The sequence below is a fragment of the Rhopalosiphum padi genome, chromosome 3, assembly GCF_020882245.1.
Source record: "Rhopalosiphum padi isolate XX-2018 chromosome 3, ASM2088224v1, whole genome shotgun sequence".
Lineage (NCBI taxonomy): Eukaryota > Metazoa > Arthropoda > Insecta > Hemiptera > Aphididae > Rhopalosiphum > Rhopalosiphum padi.
In genome coordinates this window covers 55,004,696-55,026,043 of record NC_083599.1, presented here as the reverse complement: position 1 = coordinate 55,026,043, position 21,348 = coordinate 55,004,696, and the positions used below count along the sequence as shown (strand labels likewise).

Sequence of the window (21,348 nt, the reverse complement as noted above, 5' to 3'; positions counted from 1 at the left end):
TATATAATTGTATTATTATAAATGTATAATTTCTATACTTATTACTTAAAACCATGCTGAAGGAACATATGTTGCGCAACGAATTTTAAACTATATTTTATATAATATTTTGTTAACGGGAAAAAAATATGTCCGCACAGCCGCACGTGCCTACATAAATCGGGTTCTGCTAATATGTAAGAATTTTAGTTTTTTTTTTTGGAGAGGTTTTGAAGGGTGTCCAGTACCCTTGGACCCCCCCCCCCCCGTAAATACGCAACTGGCAATGAATTAACATTTTATGTACACTCAATTGCAATTTTTAGTGATAACATTTATAACCTATATTGTAACTTAAAATATGACATTACAATAAAGCATTTCAACAATTGATGAAATAATAGAAACAATTTAAGTTATTACTATTCTCTATTACTATTTAGCTATACAGTATATTATATAGTTATTTGAAATATACCCCAGCCACTTGGGTTGATGTCAAATGATCGTTCTCATCTGTATTTAAAAATTTATTGACTAAAAACGTCAAAGGTTCATCAAAGAAAAATTAAAAATCCATATGTTTATTAATTTTAATAATAAAAATTAATAATCACTTTGTTGTATAGTAGAGATGGGGAGTACGTCACTATAATGGATGTGTTAAATTTTAATGGAATGACAGGTATCATTGTATACGAAAAACGATTTATAACGGAGATGATTTGTCAGTTCAGGATAATTAGTAGGATATATTATATTATTTCCTATAATCTATATTTAAATTGTAATATATCCTAATTTTACACGATTTCGTAAAAAATTTAATTTCATACGATCATAAAATTAATTCTAGATTGAAGATAGAAGTTTTTTTTACAGTTACTTGAAGGAAAACTTATGAAGAACCATGTATTGGGTTTCTTAACGTGTTATATATAAATCACAACAATTTTATGAATTTTCAACTTCTAAATACTTGGCAATTTTCACGATTTCGATATATTTCGTAAACATTTGAACTTTAAATGCTTATAAATAAAAATTGAGACTAACGATTTTTTATTTTATTTTACTACGATAAGTATAATAACATAAATAACTTAAAATAAACCTTGTATTAAATGTTAAAGATTTTTTGGTGAGCCTATTTCTTTTTATAAGCATTTCAAAAAAAAAAAACTTAGAAAAATCGAAAATTTCAATTGTCTATAAAAATATTTTGAAAACTTAATCGTAAATAGATAACACTAATATAAACATTTGGTGTAAAATTCAAGTATTTATTATTATTCTTTTTTGAGTTACAGCAAAATAAAATAATAAAATACTGTTAATTAGAAAAAAGTTTTTCGTTAATTTTTTATGATTTTTCCTGACCTTTTTGAATACCAAGGAAAAATGTTGCTCTTTCCCCCCCCCCTCACTAAGTAACAACTTTATGAATTTTACTTTTCAAAGAGGGACTTAAGTCAAAAATTAAAGCATTATTTCTCCAAAACGTGATGACAGACCCAACAATAAAAATAAAAAACATACATCATTGTAAAATCAATACATTCATCACTTCGTTCAGAATATAAAAATGATTAAATAAAAAAAATGTAAAATTTTAAAACATGTTGAACTAATTTTGACCCAATAAAGTGTCAATATATTTTGAAAATTATGTTTTTTTTAAATAGTCTAAGTTATAAGTATGTACAACTAGGTGTTAAGCTAGTGTGAATTTTACAGAAGGACATCGGATGTATGAACAGCTTATTATAGTAATAATTCATACACACACAGCAGTAAAAAATATGTAAAACAATTTATCCTGAATAAAAAAAATATAGAATATAAAATATTTCTATACAAATAATTTTTCTAAAAAATACGAGATTTTGCTTGAATCAATATTGTAGTATGGATTATATTATTTGAAATATAAAAATATAATATCCGGAAAAACTTTTTTTTTCTTTTTTAGATTAAATGCAAGTACTAAATTACATACGTATTACCGGATATTTTTAGAGGCTATATCTCAATCATGTAAACTACTTCATATAATATATGATTATATTTTAAAATTCGAAATCGTCATTCTTACTGTTGAAATCAAATAAAACATTCCAAAATTGTTTTAAATAAAATATCCACAAAAAATGATAATAGTAAAATTATTCTTTCTTATTGGATATTTTTATTTGATTAAATCAAAAACCGTTTTTATGCACAACTTACCTTTGGTAAATTAATATTCTATTACAGTTTTTAACATATTACTTATATTTTGTAAGACTACAAAAGATTATGAATGTTGGTATGTGAATATTCAAATCAAGTTTTTATATAATTAACTATTATTACAGGGAGAATACCGTACGGTATTTGAGAAAATATATTCTTGTCAATCGACAAATTTAATTGAATTCAACACTTATTTCAGTAAAAGGACATCAAATATAACCGAGATGAAGGGAAATATTTCATTGTTGATACCGTTTGACGATATTTTTTCTGTAAGTAAATATTTATTATTTAATAATAATTATGAAATAGTAGGACATACTTACTCAACTAGATTATTAATAATAACTTACTAAACTAACTTTTTATAAAATATAAAGTGATGATATCCTATTTATCCGATTTTAATTTACCGATATAATTAATTAATCATACAATTATTGAATAGAAAATAAAACCTATCGTAATGGATACAATACATTTTAAAACAATACTTGCCTATTTTTTCCTGGCGAAGTACATTAATTATAATAAATTATAATATACTATATGCAGTATACTAAAGTACTCTGTTGATCAAATAGTTGTAGTCAGTCATTTTAATATATTATTTGATTTTATGATCGAGTTGAAAAATCACTTTTTATTCATACTTGACTTGTAGTATAACAACAATCACATTAACTATTATTCTATTTTTAATAGCTTGATGTAAACGCCGCTTCTTGGAGTTTAATCGGTGGTTGGATACCAAATTCGATGGTTTATTTATCAAAGAATGCATGTAATAGTTTGAAAAAGTTCGCAGGAAACGCATGGTATTCAATAATTAAAGCTTTTAACATTCCTACAACTAGCTGTCCAATTCCTTCGGTAATGTATTTAAAAATTAAATAATTAAATAATTTTTATATTTAGTATGGATTAAATTAAAGTGGGCAATTTAAAATCACTAAAATTATACTCGAAAAATATCCATTACAATATTAATTTATTCTCATATAACTTATGATAGAGGTAACTATTACAACTATGTATATGCGACTATTGAAAGTCAAATGGAACAAAGAATAGTCTATAAACTTTTATAAAAACATTTTTATCGAAAGCTTTGAATTTGTTCTTCTATATATTATATTAGGTCTAGAGTGAACCACGTCATTAATAAATTCACTGTACAATTGTACGTCATACAATTTTAGTAAATGATCGTATCACATTATATATATATATATATACATATGATTTAATTAATATTAATACTGATCTTATCTGCCAATTGTTTATGCACTTATGTTTATAACTTTCACGATTTTTAATCTAATTTCTGTGTAATTGCCTGAATTGTATTAATATAAATAATGAATCATATACAGATAGTAAAATATTACTAGTGTTGTTATAAGTTTTAATTTTTAATGTTTAAGGGCATCTACAATTTTTAATTTATATATTATTTCATATTACTTTTGAAACGATTTTTCTTCAAAACTCACTCTTATAATAGAGCTAACTATTATTTTTGTAATACAATGGTTTTGAATATTGTAGATAAGAAACATAAATAATTAATCTTCATTTTTTTTTAGGGTACATATATTACATCAGGGATGAATTTAATGGAATTAGAAAACCATAACTTTCCAAAGGTGTATTTCTATGGAAAATATAGATTTACGTTCAAAATAAAAAATGTAGAAAATAAAGTAATTTTTTGTGCCGTATTAGAATTGCGTTTAATACGACCATGGGAAAAACCAATTTGAATTTATTCTATAAAAATAATAATATATTACGTTATTTTCATAGTAATAATGATTCTACCTTAGTATTTTAATTTATTATCTGGCTATTCATAGCCAGTATAACAAAATTCTCACAGTTTTGACTAGAAATATCAAAAGTCATTACTAATGATTTTACTGCCACATCCAAGAACAATACAATAAAAGTTAATGTTGAAACCGTAGATAACTTCCGCACCTTAAACAAATTCCTAGACGACAAAAAATACGAATACTATACATACAGATTAAAAAACAGAAACGACATTTCCGCAATAATTAGAAACCTACCCACATCAATAACCGAGTTTGAAGCTATGGAAGAACTAAGTAGACTTAACTTTCCTATCAAATCCGTCTTAAGACTAAACAACAAATATAAGACACCAACCCCAATAATGGCAATATAGCTGGAAAACAATCCTTTATCACAAGACATTTTAAAACTAAATAAATTGCTAAATTGCATCATTACCATTGAACCACGCCGAAAATCAAAAGATCCTCCACAGTGCACAAATTGTCAGAGATACGGCCATATTTACAAATCGTGCAAAATCCAGCCTCGTTGCATAAAATGTAACGAACCACACCACTACTCGAACTACGAAAAACTATCAAATATACCTCCTACCTGTGTCAACTGTAACGGAACGCACCCGGCAAACTACAAAGGCTGTGCCTACTTCAAAACAATCAAAAGCAAAAAGTCAATCAACACCCAAAAACATCGACAAACTGAAAGCCAATCCATAACAAACCCAGCAAGAAAGGACAATGCAAATAACTACACCACAAGAACCCCAAACCCCACATCATATGCTGATATAACTAAAGGGAAAATAAACAGCACATATTTATTCAATTCAGAACAAATACCAAATGGTCCACTAAACGATAACCTGTAAAAAACACAGAATTCACAAATCACAGAATTTATTTAAAACATTCTCCGAAATATCCAAAATATCATAAGCTCTATCTTCAACTCAATAACAAAAAATCTATCTCTTCAAAATTTAATTAATTAAATGACATTAATTTAGTTAACTGAGATGACAACGACATTAAATCAAAAAAATCATCACTTATGGAATTCATAGCGAGAAACAAAATGGTCATTGTCTGTATAACGGAAACCCACCTAAAAAATCACAAAACCTTAAAGATTAATGGTTGTAACATCTATAGAAAAGACAAAGACGCCATTCATTCATCCGGAGGAGTGGCCATTTTAATAAAAAAAAATTTAAAGCACTACCAATCACTTACTCCCAATATGAACAATCTAGAAGCCTAACAAAAAAAAAATGACATGGAAAATTCATATAAACAAAAAACTCACCCAAGGCTACGCAAGAATGAACACCCTTTAACCCCTAGTTAAATTTAAATCAACCCTCCAAATGAAATCGTCCATCTTACTATACACCTCAATAATCCGGCTATTAATCACTTATGCCTGCTCAATCTAGGCAGCAGCTTCCTCTACAAAAATCAAAAAAATCCGAATCCTTCAAAACAAATTTTTGAGAATATGTCTCAAAGCCCCATGGTTTATGAGAAATAAACAAATTCATAACGACACAGGAATACCTCTTCTCCAAGACTGGATAAAAATACAATTCCAAGACTTTCACGCAAATCTCAATACATCTGATGGCGCACGGTTCTACAACCCGGGGAAAAAAAACAAAAAATCGGTGTTTAAAACCACGTCTATCCCAAGATTTTCTTCTATCACAATCAAGCTAAGACGAAGATCAATTTTAAATTACCACTAAAAAATAAATATTAACTAACATTAGCATGTATACTCATTTTCACTATATCACTAACTAAAAATATTAGTAATATGTAATTTGTTATTTGTAATATTGAACACGTTAGTAAACTCGTAATAGCATGCTTATATTCTGAAACATTTTCATTTTAATAAATAAAAAATAAAAAGTTTTAGACTTCAATAATTACTATAATATGTAATTTCCTGCATTACAACATTGATTATTTATAATGAATATACTCAGACAATTATAGTGTAAAAAGGTGTGTTTTTATGGAAAATTTTAATTTATGTTTAAGATTAAAAACGCAGAAAACAAAAACTATTTTTGGTTTTCTGATTTGGTGTATTAATGACAATTCTGACATATCAACTTATTTATTAAATGTCCCATGCATTTTTTCAATCGATTAAACGATTATGTATCATTCGTTAAAAATAATCGCCTATTCGAATAATCGAAATAATTATTAATAATAATTATTTATCTATAAGATATATTAGTAAAGTATTTTAAAATTGTACTTTTTAGTAATTCATTCAATCTATATATTTAAATATTTAAATAAATATCGTATTTAATATAGTAAACTAAAAATAACAAATGAGTTATATCTGATTTTTAATTTTAGGTGTAAATAGAAAAATTGTATGTATAGTAAGTTATATAAGTTATAGAGCTCTATAATAGATCCATACGCAAACATAATTATTTTATTAGGTATCAACAAAAATATATTTTATTTTTGTTGCTTTTAAGAATATGAAAAACCTGCACAAGTCATCGTAATCAACAAAAATAAAAGTGCGTTACAAACTTTTCAAATGCACACAAAGGCAATGCTTCCATTGATGTAACCATAACTATATGTATTATTCAATAACTGTATCAGAGGCGTAATTATGTGGGAGGATATGGCGATGTATCATATATCCCACCGCAGATGCTTTTTTTTAAATAAGCATAAGTAAATTCCCGTAAGCACTTAGCTTTAAAAGATTTTAAGATCAGAAATATTTTAAAATAAGAAATAAGAATTTATGGATATTATCATAGTTGAGTTATTTATTTTATTATTATTTAACTTTGATATCTCAACAACTATAATAGATGACAAGAAAATCGTATTGCACATAGCTAAAAGATAACATTAATAAAATCAACATTTTACGACTCTTGTTATAATTTTTAACTAAAACTTTTTACAAAAATAAATAATATGAACGTAATATAGACTGACAATGAATGAAAACATAATATTATTTATTCTGTGGTATACGAATATTATATTACTGTAAACATTGAATAACAGTTCAACATCAATGTCTATTACAATAAAACGAATAATAATCATTATTTATTGTAAATTACATAAATATTATGAACTTTTACTAACTTCAATACTTAATAGGAACACTTGATAGAATTACGTTTATTACGTTTATAATTGAAATAGAATTTTATTAGTGCATATTAAGTTGAACCCCGATGACGTACTGAATATTTTGGCCAAAAAAAACAAGAAGAAAAATTGACTTGATATAATTATTTATGAAAAATATATTTAATTTAATTAAATTGTTTACGTTATTTTCTTTTATAAAACCATTGTTATACCATTTACGTCATTTAATTTATAATAATAAATTAATATAATATTGTGATCTATGAAATGTAATTGTGGTGTGGGGTAGGGGAAATAGCCCCTAAGGAACGATAGTATACATTTATATCCCAATCCCAGATTCAATTCAAAATTACGCCACTGAACTGTATTATTTATTATGACCTAAAGGTATGTGTGAGCAAATACTAAAATACTGAAACAACAATTTGTTGTGGCTCTTAGTGAAATTGTGTAAATTGTAACTTTCAGCTCTGCTATCTCTAAAGGTTGCCGACCGCTAAGACTAGACTCTAATCCTAAACAAGTTTAATTTCGTTTTAATGTAAAATAATGATGAGGATGTGTATTTTACAAAAGGACATAGAAAGCATGAACATAAAACACTTATCTGTAATAAATATTTATGAAAATATAATAAAAATAAAATACAATAGAAATTATTTCTGTGAAAATAATATAAAAATAAAAATTCAGGATTTTATTTGAAACAACCGGAGTACGGATTGTATTATGTGAAGTATAAAAATATAATTTCCGGATAAACTTTATCATTTTTTCCAGATTTAATATAAGTATTAAATTAGTTTTATTTGTCCGAAAATATTCAGAGGCTACAGCTCTAGCATGTCGATTAGATCACGATATTTTCACAATCAAAATATTTTTATTTTTTTCCTTTTATCATACACCGTCTGCAATACACAAAAATTATATTGCCTAATTTACTACAGCAGAAGTTATCAAATATTTAATTGTACATAAAATAAAATAAATCTTGTAAAGTATATTTTAAAATGTTTATCATTCGCTTATGATTTAACAATTTTAACTTAACAATTATAAATCCTATCATAATATGTATAAAGCAGAAAATATTACTATTTTAGGATAGATTATTATTAAAAAATAAATATTATGTGTGTTTACATTTTATTGTTTATTTGTGTACTTAGCGTCCCAATAGATTCATACTAGTTCATTTAAAAATTATGTTGTATTTTAATCAAAACATCTTAAAGTTCATTCAAGGTTAACTTTAAATTATATACTTATTTGCATAATTATTATTAAATTTAATTTTTGCTATAAAAATGGGTATATTATATATTGATTATAGATACTATTATTTGCATTTTCTTATACGTATAGTGTAAATTGTAAAATGTTTGCTACTTTTTAGAGTATTTATTCTTTTTAAATTGAAACAGCAAATTGCAAAATAAAAATGTAAAAAAAAAATCTGATCATATTTTATTGTAATAATTGATAATTGAAATGTAGGTATTTCTCTACTTGAATTCATTATTTGATATCTGATATCATACAACCTATATTAAATACAATATATTATGTTATCATTATCTAAGCGACTACTGCAAAACTTATTATTACATTTAACGTATAATAAAATAATAGTGTTTAAGTATTAAGCTTAATGGTGAGATAAATTTAAAGATAAATAAATTAAATATATAGAATAATATAGAATAATTGAAAATCAACATCATACATTATATCTTGGTAGGTAATTTTAAGTTATAATTATTGTAAAGGTTATTACTTATATTTATTAGGTACGTATTATTATAATGATTTGATGGTCACAATTTTTACAGACTTGGGATTTGAAATATGAAGTACGTAACTAGTTAGCTAGTAGTTATTCCCTGTGTAGTTTGAATACCTAACCTAACTCACCTTTACATTTCTATATATATATATATATATATATATTATATTTATTAATTATTCAATATTAAACTTTTCATGTATATTATTTTTAATTTTTATTTTAATGGAGCGTTGAAAAATGTTTTGCTTCTTACGTGGGCGGCCGTTATAAAAAGGTTGAGAATCATTGATTTAAATGATACTACAACATAGAAAAATACAAAATATTTTAATATACCGTTTTATTAAAAAATTATTATAGGTACACATATTGTTAAGTCATGCTAAATGTCGGCGAAAGGACAAATGAAAAAAATAACCGTAAATATATTAAGTAATTATAATAGTTTTTAGTTTTTGATTTTTTTTTATAAATACCTAAGTGCTCATCCATTTATATAAGTTACAAACAATGTAATGTTATATAAAATTTGTTAAGTATCTAACTTAAAGCTTTTAATTTAGGTGTTACTTGAAAATGTTTATCACTTGTAAAAAATCAAAAATATCAAAAAAAATGGTTTTTATTTCAAATTCGCATTTTAATAATTATACAGTCATTTTATAGTCATGTTACTTAAAATATGATTATATGTATGTATTCAAGTAAGAAAAAATGTCCCAATCAACCTAAAAGACATCGAAAGAATGATTATTTATCTTTAGTGCAAAATTGTAATTATTCATACATAATAGTAAAATATATGTGAAACTATTTAGAATAGAAATTCTTTCAATACAAGTATTATTTAAAAAAATACAAGATTTAATTTGAAATAATCGTTGTACCAATTGTATTATTTAAAGCATACAAATTTAATTTCCGGAAATACCTTTTAATTTTTTTTCATATCAATTTTAATTACAAAATTACATTCACATGCCCGGAAACTTTTAAGGCCACAGCTGAATCATGTCAATTGCTCTAAATGAATGATTGTATTCTATTATTCATAACTATCAATCATTCATACTGTAGAGCACTCTGCACTTATATAATACTTGACTATATTATTGAAATAAAGTATTAATAAAAATGTTGATAGTTAAAATATTCATTTTTATTGGATTTTCCTATTTGGTTAAATCGAAAAACGTTTTTATGCCAAATTTGCCTTTGGTAAAAAAATAAATTGTTACATTTTTTTTTAACATTTTACTCATATTTTCTAATATTACTATAATTATTATTATTAATGATTATCAATGATTATTTATGATATTTATAATAAAAAATATATGTGATTCACACTTATTACAGGGAGTATATCGTACAGTATTTGAGAGATTGTATCCTTGTCAGTCGACAAATTCATTACAAATTAATCTATATTTCAGTAAAAGAACATCAAATATAACTGAGGTGAAAGGAAATTTTACATTATTAGAACCTTTTTCCGATAATCTTACAGTAAGTAAATATTTAATAATAATTGTCACTAATAATAACCGAGCCACTATAGAACTACTATCAATTAAAACAAATATTACCGACTTTATACATTTTAAGACAATATAGCTATTTATTCCAACAAAATTCATAAATATCATTGAGTTTAAAAAACTATTATTATATTCGGGAACTAATAGTTTTAGTCACTTAAATAATATAATTAAATAATTCAGATGAAAATACTTTTAATTCGTAGTTGTATTATAATTGTTGTTTTTATAACTATAACCCTAATAGACATTCTATTTTTTAATAGCTTGATGTGAACGGTGCATCTTGGAGTTTAACTGGTGGTTGGAAACCAAATTCATTTGTTTATGTATCAAAAAATGCATGTAGTAGTTTGAAAATGGTACTTGGAAACGTGTGGTATTCAATTATGAATGATTTTAACTTTCCTAGTACAAGCTGTCCAGTTCCATCGGTAATGTTTGACAATTATTAATTTATTTTATTTTTGATGGTTTAAATAAATGTGTAACATTAAATTCAATAAAATAATAATACAATATTTTATAGTTTATACAATACTATAAATAATAAGCTATCAAATTATTAAATTTTTTGACTATTATAAACCTAAGTTAATCAAGTATAGTCTATACATTATTTTGAAAACCATTTAATCGTTTAATCAATAGCATTGAATTTGCACTTCAGTATCGTCTTAAGTTAAATATGTTATTGAAAAATTCACTATACGTTTATATGTGTTAAAAATTAATTAAATGATTATTTAATATTAAATAAAAATAATAATAGTATAAATGTATAAGACATTATACTTAGGTATAGTAAGAATATACTAGCGTTTTTATTAGTTTTATTTTGTAATATTTAAGGGCAATTACATTCATAATTTATTATTTTTTATATTTTTCTATAAATTGTTTTATTTAAAGTAATAACTCTTTTTATTGAAACACAACTAAGACAATAGTATTAAACGTTGTGTTTAATATGTATGTTTGTCATGTATAATACACTTTTACATGTTATATCAATAATTATGTATGTCTAGTAATTAATCTTTACATTTTTCAGGGTACCTATATTACATCAGGGATGAATTTGAAGGATGTTGAACACCATAACTTTCCAAAGGTGTACTTTTATGGGAAATATAGATTTACGTTTAAAGCAAAAAACGAAAAAAATAAAGTGTTTGGTTGCTTTGTATTGGAATTGAGTCTTATAAGACCGTGGGAAACACCAATTTGATTAAATTTCAATCATACGATATCTTCATAATCAAAATTTTTTTCAATTTTTTTCTTTATATTATACAGCAGTTTCTTGTTGCACTTCGCACGACTCGCATGTCTCATTTTTTCTCTCTATTAAAAATGCGTTGGCGTTTTGGTTCTTCACAACCGATTTTGTAAAAATTAATTCGCAAAAATTGATATCGTCGAACCAAATCCAAACTAAATAAAGTCGAACCTGTAAGTACGCCGATGCGCGTGCTTTTCAAAAATTAAGCTGTAACGTAATTAATAAGTGAGTTAATTAAGTCGTTGCGCTATCGTTGTCGTCGTGCTATCGCTGCCTCGAGCAGCGACATTCGACCTTTGCTCTCAAGCACTATGGCGAAAAATCAGAACACTTCTAATGCTTCACCGAACAGAACAGGTATAAATAATTCTAGTCAAACCAAAACCACTATACAGGCAGCTCGCTCTGGCAAATCGACTAACAATAACGACTCGGCATTTGATTTCGATTCCTCAAATGATGGCTGGACTACAAAGACCAACAAAAGGAATTTGTCAACTTCCTCCAACCAGAGCTCTCTGGGTCTCTCTCCAAATTTAAATGTGAATAAGAATAAAAAAAAGTTATTCGTTACTGCAAATCGCTTCAACGTATTAACACCCAACGTTGGTGATAAACTGATAACGCTCCCCCCTGATAACTCTACAGAAGAAAATCCAAATATCATTATAGACCAAATCAAACCACCCCCACCAATTTTCGTGAAAGGAATAATATATTTCTCAGACCTATCTTTAATAGAGCTAATTGGGGTAGATAACTTTTTCTGCAAGTCCTCATCAGAATGCCTAAAAATTCAAACTGCTAATCCAGTATCTTACAGAGCTCTGATTCACTTCTTAAGACCGAGGAAGCCCAATTTCACACATATCAATTAAAGGAAGACAAACCTACACGAGCCGTTATACGGAATTTACACCCGTCCACATCCACAGATTTGATTAAAAGCGAACTTGAGCTGCGCCTATTTGAGGTGAGGAAGGTCACCAACGTCCTTCACAAGACAACCAAATGCCCACTACCCCTATTCTTTATTGACCTCGAACCAACCGACTATTAAATTTTAAATTTATAATACCTTTCTTACAATATATATGTTGAAAAAAATAAAACATACTTTAAATAGAAAAAAAAAATTATGTAACGTTTTATCAAATTTAATACACACATAGTAACTAACAAAAATTATTATTTATAAATAATTATAATTTATTATACTATTTAAATTTTAAAGTTTGTAGGTAAATACACAAAATTTAAAATTGTTAATAAAATTTTTTTGAAAAAAATTTATTGATGTCTATTTTTTTTCGTATCGTTAAAAGATCATTAATAAAATGTTCATATTTATAATTTAATTCAAAATTTGACGAGTGATGTTGCATTCCTCTTCGTAATACTCGTAGGGCCTCTCTCATTTCAAAAGAACTTGGAGGTTTTTCAGTAGGTATACGTTATTGTTGCTAGCTCAATTTTTTCAAGTTTATATGTTTGTAATAAAGCATGTAAAATATCTTTTTCGGTGCAATTTGACGTGATAGGTATATTTTCACCATTTTCAACCTATTTTTAAAATCTAAGTCTATTTCTTTCTCCTACTCAATACTTTCTGCAACACATACATATTTAAAACAATTTCTTGTACATAATGTTGATTTTATGACCTCAAACCAATAACGTTATGTGGCGTATTGATTATAATAACATTAATAACCGACATAATTTACACATATAAGTATACATCCGGCCCGCATATTACCATTATGCACACGAAATAAAACCCATACGAAAATACGGCTTTCTCATTGGTTCCACATTTGGCGCGATAAAATATTTATATTATAATTATTAATAATATTATTAATATTATTATTAAAATTTAATTAGAATACATTCAATTGAAAAATATAAATTAAAATGATGCTTTTGGTTTTCTTTTAATTATTTTTATTAGGTTCATGCTTAGAATTATTTTAGCATACCCTTTCTAATTTATTCTTGACAAAAGATATTTAAATATTTTAAACACTTAATTCATAATCATGCAATATAAATATTTATTTTAAACAATGCCATGTCCAACCCATTTTAAAATATTTTTTAGATAAATCATATTGTATAAATACAATAATACCATGTGTCACCACGCCACCATCACTATATTCAGATTAAGTAGATTTTTATACAAAATTTAAAAAAAGACCTACAAGTATAGTATTAAAAAATGAATTGTGAGTTATATAATGTTACATAGCTATTATACTTGTTATGACTATCTACAATAATAATTATCAATAATAATGGTAATATGCATCCGGCCCGTACTTATAGTTTTATATAACAATAAACGATTAATAACATTAACCGTGGTTAGTGATTACAATAAGCGGCGACCACTGTAATTGCATATAAATCTTAGGCCTTTTTTTATTTAGTTTTCCGCTGTTTAATCGATAGCAGAGGAAGCCCCGTGTGAACAATATTACACATCTGCTGCCATTGTTTATTGATGAATACAAATTATTCGAAAAAATAAAGCGTACAATATTCATAATACAATAACACGGGTGATTGCAGGATGTGCTGCATCACGTTACAAATTAAAAAAATGATAATAACAAAAAGTCTATTTCCGATCTAATTTCGTTAGGGTCCTTGTGAGACGCAATCAGATATGACTATCGCTTGTACACGACTGTTTCAATATTTATTAATATATCGTTGTAGGCCTTGGTCTGCTACGAAAAAAATTAAGAAATACATAGATAGTTATATACAAGTATACCACAGTTAATGTAGTTCATATTATTTTTAAAATATGAATTCACAATATTGCAAACATATTTATAATCAATATAAATAAAACAAAGATTGGGATTATTCTTGAACCTTGATATCAAAAATGAATACAATAATGAAAATTGGTTTGAAAGTTATCCGATAATCTTACAGTAAGTTAATATTTAATAATAATTGTAACATATAGTATAAATCAGGGGCGAATCTGAAGCTTGGTTTAGGGGGTGGCGAATAGGAATATTTATGAGTGATAAATAATTATATAAAACACAATGAATACTTAACCATAATTTCAGCAATTTAAGGAAAAATAAGTACAACGCTTATATTCACTGTAGGTATATCTTTACTTATAATTATAAGTACCTATATAAAAATTTATTATTCAAAAATATTTATTACAATAATAATTTAACATTTCTTTTTTTTTCATTTGCAAATCTATTAATAACGTCTTCTATATTTACAATAATATCTTTATGTGTGTGCAATAATGCCAAGCCAGTCAGTCTACTTTCACCCATTCGTGATCTTAACCATGTTTTTAATCTAAAAAGTAATAACAATAGAAATAAGCAAACATGCAAAGCATTTTGGAATTTGGATGCAAACGTTTTTGTCCTTATATTAAAAAGCAAAATTTTATTTTTATCATTAAAATTTAAGCATTTTAACTATAATTAAAATCATATTTAATTATTAATTGATTAATGATAAACATAAAACAATAAATAATTAACAATTATCCAAAGCATATAATTCAGTGTGTAATAAATAGGGCTGTATGATTATATTATTAAAAAACTAATAAACATGCATTTATGCTTAAAAAATTGGTCAAAATGCTCTAAATTCAATGCTTAAGGATGCCATTAAATTAAAATTACAAATTTTATTGATGTTCATATTAGACCTTTAATGAGTACCAAATTAGAAGGGTTATACTAAAACAATTTTTAAAAAGAAAGGGGGTTCTGTCCCCAAATATATGCTCCAGAGTCAAGCACTGCCCTGTCTAGAATATATATACTGAAATGTATTTTTAGTTCTACATGTAAGAACTAAAAATAAAAAAAGCAAATAAATTAATTCAAGTTGTATCCTGGGATATAAAATATTTGATATTTAAATATTAAATAAATCTGTAATAATAAAAAAAAAATCCCAAGGGGGGGCGGTCGCCCCATCGCCCCCCCATAAATCCGCCCCTGGTATAAATTCACTTAACTAGGTACTTGATTGAACTATTTTATTTATTGGAATATAATTTAACGATGTTACTAATTAACAAGGCTGTGAATTTAATGTATTTACATGGTTTTTGATGTTGCACCGTATAAGAATATGGATTTGGCCAAAAATTTGTTTTAACTTATTTATAATTCAAATACCAAATCTTATTTTACATATTTTTGCATATTTGATGGGTTTGCGCATCATAAATGCTTGTTTCAATTATTTGTTTGTATACATTTTAGTAACACTTAGTTTGCAAATATTTACATTGGCGAGAGATATTATTAATTTAAATGGTAACACCATTTCCTGTTGAGTCTGCGTTGTGGATTTTCTGGAAGTATATACCTTAAGGTATATAACTTTTTTATTAGTAGGTTCTAATTTGGCAAAAAACCGTTTGTAGAATAATTTCACTTCAGTTGTAACAGGTTGGATTCCTAAGTCTTAGTGGAGGGTTAAATCAGAGATATAGAAAGGAGCATTATAGTGATATTTCTTAGAGTAATATTCTGGAAGATTTTAATTTTATTCAAGTTTGATTTTTTTGCTGATCCCCGAAGTTGTAACTCATATGTCCATGTAGGTTTTAAGGGAGTTTTATAAATTAGAAGTTTAGTTTTTAAGCTAGTAAATTTATTTTGAATAAAAACATTTTTAGTTATCGGGATCGAGTGTAAAGTGTCAAACTTTAAGCTTTTATATGTTTGTTCCAGGTTAATTTTTGGTTAAGAATTAAACTTAAATAATATTTAATAGCATTGATAGGTAGGATAGGTATGTTGTTGACTGAGCCACTTTAACAGTGACTATATATGGTATGGTCATAACAGTAATTTGAAAGGGTCTGAAAACGAATACTGGATTCAATGAAAACCACTACACTGTCATGTACAGTGTTGCCCGGATAGCTAACTTTCAGTAAATGAACCCATGTATATGAAAATTTAAATATTTAGTACAATGCGTTTCGGTTAGCGCGATGTCTATTCGTCTGCGATATAATACATTTTATAGCTCGGTTTTTGAGACGTTTGCATTAAATTGTAAAATTAGAAGCGATTTGTTGGTGGCTAAATTATTTTTTTATCTAGTAAGCTGGAAATAACTTTAGTAAGTAAAAACAGTAATGGGTTGATTAAGAGTTTAAATTTATTTAAGTATTTCAACATGTTTGTATTAATATCTGGAGGTAGTTGAGAAGTATTTTGAGAGAGAGGTTGATTCTGAGTGGCTTGAGTTTACATTTGAGTTTAAGTTAGATAATTATAATAATTGAGTGGAGTGTTATTTAATGGGTTGCTGTCTTTTACATTATTAGGCTTAAGCTTAAAATGAGATATGTTATGGTTATTTGAATTTGGTTTCTTGCGAGACTGGAGATCTTTATAAGATGAACAGCTCTTATAGTTCACCGGATGATTGCTGGAACAAAGAGCGCATCTCATAGGATTTTGACGTGAATTCGGGCAGTCAGATGAATGGTGATTGTTTCCGCAACGGACGCAGCGAGACATATATCCGCAATAAGATTTCGTGTGACCATAAACTTGGCAATTATGACATTGGCTAATAATCTTTGGCTTGTGAAGCTTTTAAATTTTGATCTTTGTATGTAATAAGGAGTTAAATTAATCTTGTGAAAAGTCTCTGGGTTCAAGGTCTACGAAGAAGAGTGGAAGGGGGTATATTTTATTGATTCGATGAATTACTTGGGTAACTTGCCTTACTTCGAATAATCAAACTTTCAGTTCGCTTTTCATTAAAGCTATCGGAGTAGAATGTAGTTACGCAAAACTTCGCGGGTTAGATTAAGTTAGGTTATCCTCATTTAAATAAAGTGTGGAACTTGGCTTTTTCTTCTCTTAGAAAATATACAACAGTTCTATAAGAATCTGAGTTGGTAGTTTGAATTTTAAAGTGATCCGTGGTTGATTTAAAGAAAAAATTATCGATGCCTTTCAAGTCAATTGATGAAGTACATAAGCCAGGAAAATCTTCGACTCTTTTAGTAAATATTAGAGAGGTTGGTTTTATTGTAGGGTGATCTGAAGCTGAAGTGGTGGGTTGTATTTCGTCAGTACCTAATGATATTTTTCATTAGTCGTAACAATTCGAACATAACTCCATATTGACTAAAAATCTATGTTTGAATCCACTCCAATTATTAAATTTAAATGTACGCTCCAACGTAGCAACACATGTCGTACTAATGAAAAACAAAAATAATCGATCTCCAACTATGATTAGAATAGATTATAGATATTTACAGTTATAACAATTCAACACGTTGAGGCGCAATAATTAATTATATTATTATTATATTATAACGGACACCGACCTCCTTACACACTCACACGCTGACACGCACACAAACACTTCTTGTAAAATATTATTATTTTTATTTTTGTATTTAATTGTGTCACATAGTTTTAATAGTGCTGCTACTGCTGCTTCTACTCGTATCAGGCGCATAGCTAGGAATTTCAAAGGAGGGTGTCATTTAAAATGAATTGATAAAATTAATAACTTTACGTAAACTTTATTGTACAAACAATAGATAAGTGAATAGATAATGGTATATGAGAAAAAATTTAAATATTACTATTATTATTATTAATAAAAAAAAAGTAAAATCCATGAGTATACCATTGTTGCTGTGGGGGGGGGTATTACTACATCTGTAACACTCCCCCCTGGCTACGCGCCTGACTCGTATTCGTATATTATAATAACACTACCTTTGAGAGAAATTAATCAGTTTTCCAGAGAAGTGTTTATTTATAATAATATTAAATTATTGTTTACATATATTATCTACGTGCATTAATAAACTATCAGCATTGTTAACCAAACGATTTTCTGTTTCACTAAATTCTTGAAAAATACCTAACATGTTTTCTATTAAAAAGTATTTTGTTTTATTTAATTTTGAACCCTAAAAAAATACCTTATAAAACTATGATTAGTATTGTCTGTGATCACCAAGACTATGTAAAAAACTTTTTGTTTTTTCTTATCGTAAACCTGGTACAAATAAATAAATGTAAATATTGATAAAAAAAATCATGCGGGTACAAATTAGATTTATATTCCCTCCAGAAAATTTACTGGAGTTAAAACCCTAAGTATTTTTTTTACTAGATTGTTTCATATAAACGAATAATCATTTGTCAGCTGTAAACACCAATAGAAACAATAAATAATATTAAATTTAAAAAAAAAATATATAAATCTTTAGGTAGAGTTGTTTGTTTATATAAATAGTTGTTTGACATATTACACAATAACGATTTCGTATGCCAATAAACAAAATGTTTTTAAAATTGTAGTCTATTATAGTAGCCTAATCACAAAAATTCATAAATTTAAAAAAATGTAATTTGGTTTATTTAAGTTATTATTCAATTAAAACTCCAGATAATGCGTCATCCGCAAAAATATATTTTGTAAAAACAATGTTTATATTTGTCTTAATAATACCCTTCTTATTTTAATAACAAGTATTTATCTAAAATGTACAAACAAAATGTATCTTATTATTCCCAGTGTACATCGAATACATTTATAAGATAGATTAGTCTTTTATTTTAATTGTATAGACTATATTATACGACAATCAAAAACTTGAAAATAATAATTAGGTAATAGAGTTATAGAATATCTAATATTCACCAAGCCCTTCTTATTTTACAATAAGTACTTATAGATATAGACGATATAGTACCAAATATAGTTCTACTATGTATTTATAAATAAAATATCACTAATTGTTAAGAAAGGATTAAATTATCCACAAAACGGAACAAAAAGTCCGTGGAACAAAATATCACCTTACCGTCACAAAGTTAATTTTGTTTTGAAATAATATTATCAACATCATTGTCGAATATTAATTTTACTACTTTACCCAAACCTTTTAAATGTAACACGATACTCAATATTTTCTAAATAACGCGAAAAACTTATGAACATAATTATACATAATTCATACATTTTCCTTGATGTGGAAAATGTCAAATAGCTTTTTTTATGCATGAATATTAGTAAAAATGTTCAATTATTTAATGCAAGATTCCTATACGTATTGATTTCCTAATTAATCCTTTGTTGACCAATAGGACTTTTAAGTCCGCGGTCATATTCGGGCATATTCCACGTATTTAATAATGAAGAAAATAAAATATGTTCTATATAACCAATGGGACGTCTAAGTCACAATGTTTTCTTTCAATTTTATAGGAAGTGAATTTATAGTACACCAAAAGATACATAATTTTATACGAGGAAATATTATTTGCTGTTGTGACTTCAAATTTGTTTTTATTATCGTTGACGGGTAACGCGTTCCAACTAACGTCTCGTCACTCGTCGTATCTCGTGCGTTTTACCATGTATACATTTAAAAAGTAGAGTGATTTTGAAATAGAAACTTTTAGAAATACCTGGTGACAATCGTAGATTTGCGGATATTGAAAATTATAGTGAATTATAGTATATGAATATATCATTGATGCACGGCTGGGCAAGTTAACTAATTATTTTAACTGGTTAAGAGTTAAGTTTATACAAAAAAATGTAAGTTAAGTTTAAAGTTAAAAGTTACGTTTTTTATTTATTTAACTCGTTAAAAGTTACTTTTTTTATTCATTTTACTCGTTAAAAATTAATTTGAAAAAAAAGTAATTTACTTTGGTTAAAAATAAATTAGTTTTCTTTTTCACGTGTAAAATGAATTACATGAAAGGTCACAGGAAACAATACGAACAAAATTTTATGAGCAAATAATAATTAATTTTGATAATTTTGATGACACGACGAATTTATTGCTTAATAGTTAATATATTAAAATCATTCTGGGTCTTATCGTTAAGTTAGAAGTTACTTAAAAAAAAGAAACTCATTAAGTTAGAAGTTAATAATGAAAATAAAAATAACTTGTTAAATAACTAAGTTAAAAGTAACTTAACTTTAACTTTTTAACTCGTTAATGCCCAGCTTTGCATTGATGTAATAAATCATTGATATCATATTTATATAGCGAAATATTTCGTATTGTATGATAAATATACAATTTACAAGGACACAAAAAAAATTGATCATTTAAATTTTAGATTTGAAATGTTTAAATTAAAATAAAATATGATGACAATTAATTCAAATATTTATGGTTTAATTTGTTACAGTCATTCTTTTTAAATAAATTTAGAAAGTAAAAAAATTGCAATTTCTTTACAATATCCATTAAAAACAAACAAATTAATTTTCTGTAAAAAACTAATGGGACTTTTAAAGCTGCATCGTAAAGGACCAATGGGACTTATTTGTCCCAACTCTTAAAAAACTAAACATTTTTAAAAAATCTTTTCATTTTTGGTTTTAAAATTCATCAAAAAAATACAAAATCATTATTGTGCAAAAAATAATCACACTTTTATCTTTAACAATGCTAAGTCTAGAAAGTGAAAAATATCAACAGTTTATTTTTTTATAAGGATATCA

General features: G+C 26.2%; 2 protein-coding genes across 2 annotated transcripts; both read left to right on the top strand.

The window, feature by feature from the left end:
• The first annotated feature begins 2,129 nt into the window (after positions 1-2,129).
• Positions 2,130-3,980, top strand: LOC132927427 (uncharacterized). The gene is made up of 4 exons (XM_060991950.1): positions 2,130-2,213; positions 2,337-2,486; positions 2,920-3,087; positions 3,804-3,980. Exons 1-4 carry the CDS (start codon positions 2,130-2,132, stop codon positions 3,978-3,980), a joined length of 579 nt encoding a protein of 192 aa, XP_060847933.1.
• Positions 3,981-9,371: 5,391 nt separating this feature from the next.
• LOC132925198 (uncharacterized) lies at positions 9,372-11,757 on the top strand. The gene is made up of 4 exons (XM_060989611.1): positions 9,372-9,404; positions 10,345-10,494; positions 10,793-10,960; positions 11,581-11,757. The coding sequence occupies exons 1-4, from the start codon at positions 9,372-9,374 to the stop codon at positions 11,755-11,757; spliced, it is 528 nt and encodes a 175-aa protein (XP_060845594.1).
• The last annotated feature ends 9,591 nt before the right edge of the window (positions 11,758-21,348 follow it).

Excerpts from the sequence above, each read along its gene's own strand:
- LOC132927427 (XM_060991950.1), top strand. The coding sequence starts at position 2,130 with ATGATAATAGTAAAATTATTCTTTCTTATTGGATATTTTTATTTGATT. Across the intron at positions 2,214-2,336 it reads TTATGCACAACTTACCTTTG|GGAGAATACCGTACGGTATT; the intron begins GTAAATTAATAT and ends CTATTATTACAG. Across the intron at positions 2,487-2,919 it reads CGTTTGACGATATTTTTTCT|CTTGATGTAAACGCCGCTTC; the intron begins GTAAGTAAATAT and ends TATTTTTAATAG.
- LOC132925198 (XM_060989611.1), top strand. The coding sequence starts at position 9,372 with ATGTCGGCGAAAGGACAAATGAAAAAAATAACC. Across the intron at positions 9,405-10,344 it reads GACAAATGAAAAAAATAACC|GGAGTATATCGTACAGTATT; the intron begins GTAAATATATTA and ends CACTTATTACAG. Across the intron at positions 10,495-10,792 it reads CTTTTTCCGATAATCTTACA|CTTGATGTGAACGGTGCATC; the intron begins GTAAGTAAATAT and ends ATTTTTTAATAG.